The sequence below is a fragment of the Bison bison genome, unplaced genomic scaffold (assembly GCF_000754665.1).
Source record: "Bison bison bison isolate TAMUID 2011002044 unplaced genomic scaffold, Bison_UMD1.0 scf7180017864456, whole genome shotgun sequence".
Lineage (NCBI taxonomy): Eukaryota > Metazoa > Chordata > Mammalia > Artiodactyla > Bovidae > Bison > Bison bison.
The window spans coordinates 227,955-236,623 of record NW_011495018.1 but is presented as its reverse complement, the minus strand read 5'-3'; the positions used below and the strand labels follow the sequence as shown (position 1 = coordinate 236,623).

The following is an 8,669-nucleotide window of genomic DNA, read 5'->3' as shown; positions in this document are numbered from 1 at the left end:
TTTAAAATGTCTTTAAGGAATTCCTTGTAGGTCCGGTGATTAGGGGGCTTCCCCCCAACTCCAGTACTCTTGCCTGGAAAATCCCATGGACGGAGGAGCCTGGTGGGCTGCAGTCCATGGGGTCGCGAAGAGTCGGACAGGACTGAGCGACTTCACTTTCACTTTTCACTTTCATGCATTGGAGAAGGAAATGGCAACCCACTCCAGTGTTGTTGCCTGGAGAATCCCAGGGACGGTAGAGCCTGATGGGCTGCCGTCTATGGGGTCGCACAGAGTCGGACACGACTGAAGCGACTTAGCAGCAGCAGCAGCTGATGGCTCAGCGGTAAAGAATCTGCCTGTGATGCAGGAGTCTCTGGTTCGATCTCTGGGTCGGGAAGATCCCCTGGAGGAGAGCATGACAACCCACTCCAGTATTCTTGCCTGGAGAATCCCATGGAGAGAGGAGCCTGGCGGACTACAGTACCTGGGGTCGCAAAGAGTCAGACACGACTGAAGCGACTGAGCATGCACGCATGATAGTGACTAGGACTTCGAGCTTCCAACTGCCGGTGGCCCAGGTTCTACCCCTGGTCAGGGAACTAAGATCCAAAAGCTGTCCATAAATATCAATCAATCAATCAATCAATCACGTTTAGACTGATTTTCTCTTGCCGTGTAATTTTTGTTGAAATCTGCACGTGATGAGTTGGGTCATAGGGACTGAGGCCTGCAGTGCGGGCCGGGGGTGAGCCGTGTTTACTGTCAGCTGTGGCTGTGATGTCAGAGGTTTGCCCCCTGCCCCCTGCTGTCCTGGTTTGGGGGCCCCCTGTGTCTCCCCCCATGTCCTGGTTTGGGGGGCCCTGTGTCTCGGGTTTGCCCTCCACCCCGCCGTGTCCTGGTTTGGGGGCCCCTGTGTCTCGGGTTTGCCCTCCACCCCGCCGTGTCCTGGTTTGGGGGCCCCTGTGTCTTGCCCTCTCCCGTCTGGAGCCCACGACTGTTGCCCTGGAGCCTCCTCGTGTGGGGTAATGGGGGAGTAAGGTGACCTGTAGCCTGTGGTGACGCCTCTCTCTGCTAGGGGGCCTCTGCCGCTGGGCTGAGACCCTCACGTGTCTCGTCTCCCCCACCCCCATCCCTGGGACGAGACGGGAAGGCTCACAGGGGACGCGCCCGTCCACGGGTGGTGGAGCTCCAGCCAAGCCCTTCCGCTGCCAAATGTCTAGTTGACTTCTCGGTCACTGTAGAGATAATCATGCGCTTTTCTTCATTTTGTTGGTCAGTTGCGTTAGAGGCTTTCCTCATGTTGAACTGTCCATTGCTTCACGGTTGATTGCACTTGGTCCTGATGGTGAGTTTTCTGTCTGCCGCCACGTTCTGTAACGGGGCGTCTGCACTGCTCTGTGAGGCTGACCTGAAGGCGCCTTCTTTTGTATGCGGCCTTCCTCTCCTTTCTGTGTCAGTCGATAGCATATGTGTTTTTCACGGTAGACCTCAGAGTTTTTCTTCCTTTTCTGTTATCCAGAGCTGTACTGTCTAGTAATGGCTAATTATGTGTGACTCATATTGATTTAATCAAAATTAAGTAAAAATTTAAATTCAGTTATTTAGTCACAGTACCCATTTCAAGTGGAAATTCAGCTGGTGCAAATAGAGAACGTTCTTATCATCACACAAAGCGAGTGGACAACACTGGTCTTGAGTCAGAGACATTTCCTGTGTTGATGGAAACACTCTGAAATCTGCTCCCTCCAGGCCAGTGGTCACTGGCCACAGGTGGCTTTGAGCAGCTTTGTGTTTGTGGTGTGTGTGTGTGTGTGTGTGTGTGGCGTGTGTGTGGTGTGCGTTTGTGATGTGTGTGTGGAGTGTGTGTATATGTTTGTGCTGTGGTGTGTGGGTTGTTGGTTTTCTGACTTATTTTTGTGCAGGAATAAGCAGATCAGCCCAATACCTTTCATATAAGCTGCGAATACTTTGCCTTTTTTTTTTAATTGTTTATAGGGATTAGCGGTTGTTTCAAATGTTGCCAAAGTATTCTGAGAGCTTTCATTGTTTTTCTCTTCCTCAAGCTTTTAAAATTAGGAGTTAAAGATATGAAAGTAATGTAATTATAAACATGAAAATGAAGAAAATAAAAGAAAAATACAGCTACTCAGGATTTTGGTGTTCTTATCATTGTTTTTCTCTTCCTCAAGCTTTTAAAATCAAGAGTTAAAGATATGAAAGTAATGTAATTATAAACATATTAAGAAGAAGACAACAAAAGAAGGAGAAATCCTTCAAATACAGCTGCTCAGGGTTTTGGTGCTCTTTTCTCAGTCTTTTTGTTGCCCTGCTGGAGCATTTAAAGCGGCAGCTGGCCAGACCGCACCTTCGTGCACCTTCCACGCAGCCCCTCGTTCCTTGCGGGCCACGTGGGCCGTCCAGCTTTCACGTGGGCCTGGGGAGGATGTGGTGGGCACGGCGGCCAGGCCTGCAGGGGCTTCTCAGCAGGTGGGCGTGTGTGTGCGGGCCTGGTCCTCGCTGTGGGGCTTGTGCTCCTTGCATCTCCGTTAAGGTGGAAACCGCTTCCGTGTCAACGTGTGCTCATCAGATGTTGTGGGTTTTTTTGTAAAATACACCTTATCCTTTTGGCCTTTTGTAAATGGCATTACATCCCGTTTGCGGTGTTGTGTGAGCAGCACCACGTTTATCTGTTCAGTTCAGTCGCTCAGTCGTGTCTGACTCTCTGCGACCCCATGGACTGCAGCATGCCAGGCTTTCCTGTCCATCACCAACTCCTGGAACTTACTCAAACTCTTGTCCATCTTGTTGGTGATGCCATCCAGCCATCTCATCCTCTGTCGTCCCCTTCTCCTCCTGCCTTCAGTCTCTCCCAGCATGTTTATACTCAGGACTTATTTACTGTTTCAGGAATTTCTTTCTGTTGCCGCCTCCTTCCTTTCCGCAAACGGCCCACGTGACTTTCTTTATCAGTGAACTCTGTGGTGTTCTTAACTGTAACTCTTATAAATAATGCCATCGTGAACTTCTTTGTGTGCAGAGCATTTTTGTTGTTTACGATTACTTTTTTCTAGGATCGAAAATTCCAGAAATAGAATTTCACATTTGGAAAGAATGAGTATCCTTAACACCTCCCAGCGTGCTTTGACAATCTCTGCTCTGCAGACAGGGTGCTTGAGAGCTCAGGGCGGCGTGTGCTTCCTGTGAGCGCACAGAGCCGGCCTGACCCACGCTTTGGGCTGAAATGAGAGTATTTCTTTAAGAACTATTATGTGTGTTTATCTTTTATTCTTACTTTAGTGGTTTCAAAAATAACTCTGCATTAGCCAAATATGGGCTGCAACTATGAGGCCTCCAGGCCTGGCTGAGAGCAGCTCCTGGGGCAGAAGTGAAGGACAGACAGATGGAGGAGCTGGGGAGGAGCAGGGGGGCGCAGGCACGTGTGAGGGCAAGCATGCGTGTGTCCGCGTGTGTGAATGTGTATAGGTGTGAGATGTGTGTCTGCATGTGCACGTTTGTGAGCTTGTGAGTGTGTATCTCTGTGTGTCTGCGTATGTGTCCACATGTACACATGTGAGTGTGAGCAGTGTGTCCACATGTGTCTGCATGTCCGTGTGTATGTGAGCATGTGTGTACCTGCATGTGCACATGTGTGTGAGCATGTGAGTGTGTATCTTTGTGTGTGTGAGTGTGTATCTTTGTGTGTGTGTCTGCCCACATGTGTACGCATGTGAGCATCTGTGTGCCCACATGTACACATGTGCATGACTGTGAGCATGTATGTGTGTGCATGTGCACGTGTGAGCATGTGAGTGTGTATCTTTGTGTGTGTGCATGTGTGTGAGAGGTGTGTGAGTGTGTGAACATGTGTGTGCCCACATGTGCACGTGTGTATGAGTGTGTGAGCATGTGTGTATCTCTGTGTGTCTACATGTGTGTGTCCCCACATGTGCACATGTGAGTTTATGAGCCCTGTGTCCTCATGTGAACAAGTGTGTAAGCATGTGTGTATCTGTGTGTCCGCATGTGTGAGTGTGTGAGCATGTGTGAGTGTCTGCATGAGTGTGTTTGTGTGAGCATGTGTGTGTGAGAGCATGTGTGTCTGAGAGTGTGTCTGCATGAGTGTGTGTGTGTTGAGTGTGAGAGCATTGTGAAAGTGTGAGTGTGAGAGCATGTGTGAGTGTCTGTGTGAGAGTGTGTCTGCATGAGTGTATGTGAGAGCATGTGTATCTGTGTGAGTGTTTGCATGAGTGTGTGTGTGAGCATGTGTGTGTCTGTGTGAGAGTGTGTGTGTCTGTGAGTGTGTGAGCATTCGTGTGTGAGAGCATGTGTGAGAGTGTGAGAGCATGTGTGAATGTCTGTGTGAGAGTGTGTCTGTGTGAGTGTGTGAGCATGTGTATGAGTGTGAGAGCGGGGAGGGCAGAGGAGCCCGAGGTCCGGTGGCTTGGGGTCATGGTGCTGCCCCTCAGCACTCAGGGTCTAGGCTGGGGGCTCCAGAGTTGGGCTAGGCCGTGAGGAGCCCTTGTGAAGGGAGAGGGACATCCCCTTGTGGAGGTCAGGGGTGAGCGGACAACCTTCAGGGACGCGGAGGGGCTGAGGGGCCAGCAGTCAGCTTGGGTGGGTGAGATGCTGGCCAGGAAGTGCCCGGGTCGGGTCAGCGAGTGGGTCAGCGTGGCCCTGATGTGCAGGTGGGCTGGGTTCTCCAGCTGCTCTTGTCCCCTGTTGTCTGTTTAGAGCTGCCCTTTAATTATCCCACAGCCTCTGGAGGCCTCTCTAAACATAAACATGGGTGTATCTTTGTTGAAAGCACTTTTATTAGGACTGTTGGGTTAATGGTTTTGAGGAACCCATAGCCGCCTGGGCTGAGAGTCATACTGGTGATCTAAGCGAGCTGGTGACCCACAGTCCGACTAGAGGAGCCTCAGGTCCTGCTGCCCCTTCCCGACGTGGCTGCCCTGCGGAGCATCCCTGTGCTGCTCTTAGGCCGTTGACCCGGCAGGACCGCCCCCAGGCCGTGGGCCCGACCACGCACGGAAAGTTCTGGTCCATTTCATAGGCTGCAGCAGGGCGCCCAGATGACTTACAAGCTGCTTGGGGCCGAAGGCCCCTGGAGTAGGTGGGCTTCTGTGTGAGCCACTGTGGAGCACACTCTGGTCAGTATGGCCAGGACCTCCTGGGCGGTGGCAGAGTGGACGCCCACTTACAGGAGGCCGTGCGCCCACTTACAGGAGGCCGTGCGCCCACTTACAGGAGGCCGTGCGCCACTTACAGGAGGCTGTGCAGGTCTGTGACCAGGGAGGGCGGGCCATGCTCTGTGCTGTCCGTCCCCCACAGGGCCAAGTCCAGATGGTGGTTATGTGTACACACGCATGTGTGTGTGTGCACTCATGTGTCTGCATGTGTGGGTGTGTGCACACGTGTGTGCCTGTGTGGGTGTGCACGCATGGGCATGCATGTGCGTGTGTGTGTGTGTGCGTGCGCGCGTGTGGGGTGTGTGCACGTGTGGGAGTGTGTGTGCTCTCAGTGTGCCTGTGTGGTGTGTGCACACGTGTGTGTGCATGGCTGTGGAGTACCTGGCCCAGCTTCTGAGTGCCCGGTAGGGATGGTAGGAACAGAGGCCTGAGAACCGGTGGCCGCGCTGGGGACCGAGCCCAGGCCACGCGGAGAGATCTGTTGCCTCAGCCCCGGGGCCTGTGCATGCGGTTTCCATTACAGGGGACACCACAGGCCTCTGTCCCCGCGTTGATTCCTGTCAGCGCCGTCCAGAGTCATGCAGAGCAGCCCGCTTCGTCCACACGCCCATGTTTTCCCGGGGACCTACCGGGCAAGTGCCTTGCCTGCGGCGTGTCCAGCCTGTCTCAGGAGAGGGAGGCCCTCCGGCCCCACAGCTTTGTGCAGCCTTTCCTCGTGCAGGACCCTTGGTTCAAGCATGGGGGCATCGCGCCCCCAGTGCGGTGTGAGCCCGCCTGCTGCCGGGGGCCTGACTCCCCCTGCACTGTGCCCGCCCCAGGCCTCTCCTCCGGCTCCAGGCTCAAGCCCCCTGTGCAGCAGCTCTGGGGCGCCTCCTGGAGGGAGTGAGTCCCGGGCACCCGAGGTGGGAAGCTCAGGCTTAGGAAGGTTGGGTGGTCCTCGCCCTTGGAGACTTCGCCGGCCCACCTGGGCAGTCACGCGGGTTGGGTCCTGGGCCGGGGACAGGATTGAGGGTCCCGGTCACGCCTGTCCTGTGGGTCAATCGGGAATGTGGTGAGGGGTCTTAAACAGCAGCAGCTCAGCGGTCCTAAGGCCTCCTGCCTCCTGCTGTCGCCACTTCCTGCAGGGTTTTGGCGAGGATGTCGCGGACACGTGTGTCGGGCGGGGCCGCGGGTGTGAGTGCAGGGCTAGGGGCCTCACGTCCGGCCATGCGCCTGGACATCAGGACTACGGACCGAATCTCTCCTTCCTCTGTCTCCAGGCCGAGCCCATGGACGCTGGTGTGGAAACGTTGCTAAAATGCTGGTGGGGCCCTCTGCACCCCCAGACCAGCCCCTTTGCCCTCAGTCAGGGCTGGGGGGAATTGGGGGCCTTGCCCTGAAAGCTCTCTTCCTTTGATCGCCTTGGGGCCCGAGGCCGACTGACCGTGGCCCCCGGCCCTGTGCCGGCCCCGGCGCGGGTGTGCTGGGCCCCTGGCTCGGGGAGGGGTCAGCAGGGTCTGTGGGGGAGGGGCTCGCACTGCGGCGCTGTTCCCGCATCCAAGCGGAGCTGCCCCCCCACCGCCGTGGGCAGCGCACACCAGCCCCGCCCTCGGACACCGGGGCTGGCAGTGGCCCGCCCTGTCTGTGGGCCTGCCAGTTCTGAGCGCTGTGTAAGCTGGAGTCCGGCCTCTTGCACTAAGCACGGTGTTTCTGAGGCCTGCCCACGTGTGGCCCGGGTCCGTGGCTGCGTGCTGTGCTGCGTGACCACGGATTTTATCACTCTGTCTGTGAACTGATGGCATGTGTGGCCCGTGTCCGTGGCTGCCGTGCAGTGTGACCACATGCCTTATCTCTCTGTCCCTGAGCTGATGGGTCTCCAGGTAGTTCCTGCCTTTCAGCTCCTGGTCTGCTGCTGCGCGTGCTCATGGCTCTGTCTCTGTGGATGAGCATTTCTGGGTCTCGCGGGCACATCGCCCGGCCACATGGCAAGTCCACGCTGTTTCCCACGGCTCCTCCACCCCCAGCGTGTCTGAAGGTCCGCTTCTGCACAGACTCCCCACGCTCGCTGCTCTCTGCTGTCAGCCTCCTGAGGACCTAGGGTGGAATCTCTCTGGCTCGAGCGTTGTTTTCCCTGAAGTCCAGAGACTGACGTTCAGCCTTGGCCATGCTGCCCGTCACGGCTCAGCCTCTGCCGGGGCTTCTCCGGGCTGCCATCTCCCGCTGTCATCTCTTCGCTCGCCCGTGAGGGTGGTAGAGGGGGCACGGCGTGCCCTCCTCGCTGTTCAGACGTGGGGCTGGGGGCCTGGCTCCCGAACCTGGCCTTGGGGACTGGAAGACCCCACACCTGGCTGGACCCCGGCCGCCGTCTGTGTCTGGCAGGTGCCTGGGACGTTCTCTGCCTCCTGCTCGGTGGTCTGTGAGGCTCTGGGTCTGCAGGCATTTTTTCTCTTTGTTCGTTGCTCTGTCCACAGTCCAGTCTTCCTGCTTTTCGGGACACGTGGAAGCCTCTGCTGGCGGCAGCCCCTGCCTATGGCGCTGCTGTGGCCGTGTTGCGCCCGGGTGGTCAGCCAGGCCCTGGCTCCGCCTGCATCCCCGGTGCCCAGAGGCCTGCTTGGATCCGGGGTGTGAGTCTCAAGGGTGCTGGGCTGTGTTTGCTCTGAGTCGTTTCTGCGTGTGGCCCAGTGGCGTTGGACGTCGGGCTTCTCGTCTCCCACTTGTGAAGCTCTGCCACCTCCTGAGGGTCCCCGTGTGTCTCCCGTCCCCGCCTCAGCTCCTTGACCATGCTGGGGGGCTGGGGCTGTGTGCCCTGCTCGGCTGGCTGGTCTGGGGTCCAGGAGCCTGGTGGGACATGTGGGAAGAGGCGCACCCCCATTTTCCCTGTGCCAGCTCTTCCCTGGGCCCACAGGCCCAAAGCTGACACCTGGGGCCACGCAGCTTTTTGCCCGTTTTTGCCCGTTTCTGCCCGTTCTCAGGCCGCAGCTTTTTGCCCATTTTTGCCCGTTCTCAGGCCGCAGCTTTTTGCCCGTTTCTGCCCGTTCTCAGGCCAGGCCTGGGGCCCCACGCTGCTGAGTCCTGCCTGACACTCTGGCCTGGCCTCCAGGAAGCCCTTCCAGGGACGCCCCACTGCTGAGGACAAGCAGGGCTGGGGTCAGCTGTGGGTCCAGCTCCGGTGCCCACCCCTCATCCCCGCTGAGTGGCAGACCAGGCCCCGGTGTGGAAGGGGCCCCACCCCGTTGTGCCCCAGCCCTGCAGTGAGCACGCAGACAGGCCATCATGTTAGCCTCTGCTCGCGGCTGCTGGCCTGTGTCACGGGCCTGACTGTCTTCTTTTTTCTCTTTAATTTACAGCCAGAAAACCTCCAGAAGAACTGGCTTCGGGAGTTTTATCAGGTAAGAGCCGGGCGGCAGCCGGCCCACTCGAGGAAGCACCTCAGGCTGCTGGAGGCCCGGGTTCCCCTGCGGCCTCGCTGTCCTCGGGCTGGGGGAGTTCCCACGGTGGAGGGTCCCCCTGGGAGGGAGG

At 57.0% G+C, this 8,669-nt stretch overlaps 1 protein-coding gene across 1 annotated transcript in view; it reads left to right on the top strand.

Annotated features, from left to right (window-relative positions):
• Positions 1-479: 479 nt before the first annotated feature.
• Positions 480-8,669, top strand: part of INPP5A (inositol polyphosphate-5-phosphatase, 40kDa) — a 109,579-nt gene continuing 101,389 nt past the window's right edge. The window contains exons 1-2 of the mRNA XM_010859554.1: positions 480-1,327; positions 8,498-8,539. Coding sequence (XP_010857856.1) covers positions 1,325-1,327; positions 8,498-8,539 — 45 coding nt within the window. The 5' untranslated portion in view covers positions 480-1,324. The remainder of the gene's footprint in view (positions 1,328-8,497; positions 8,540-8,669) is intronic.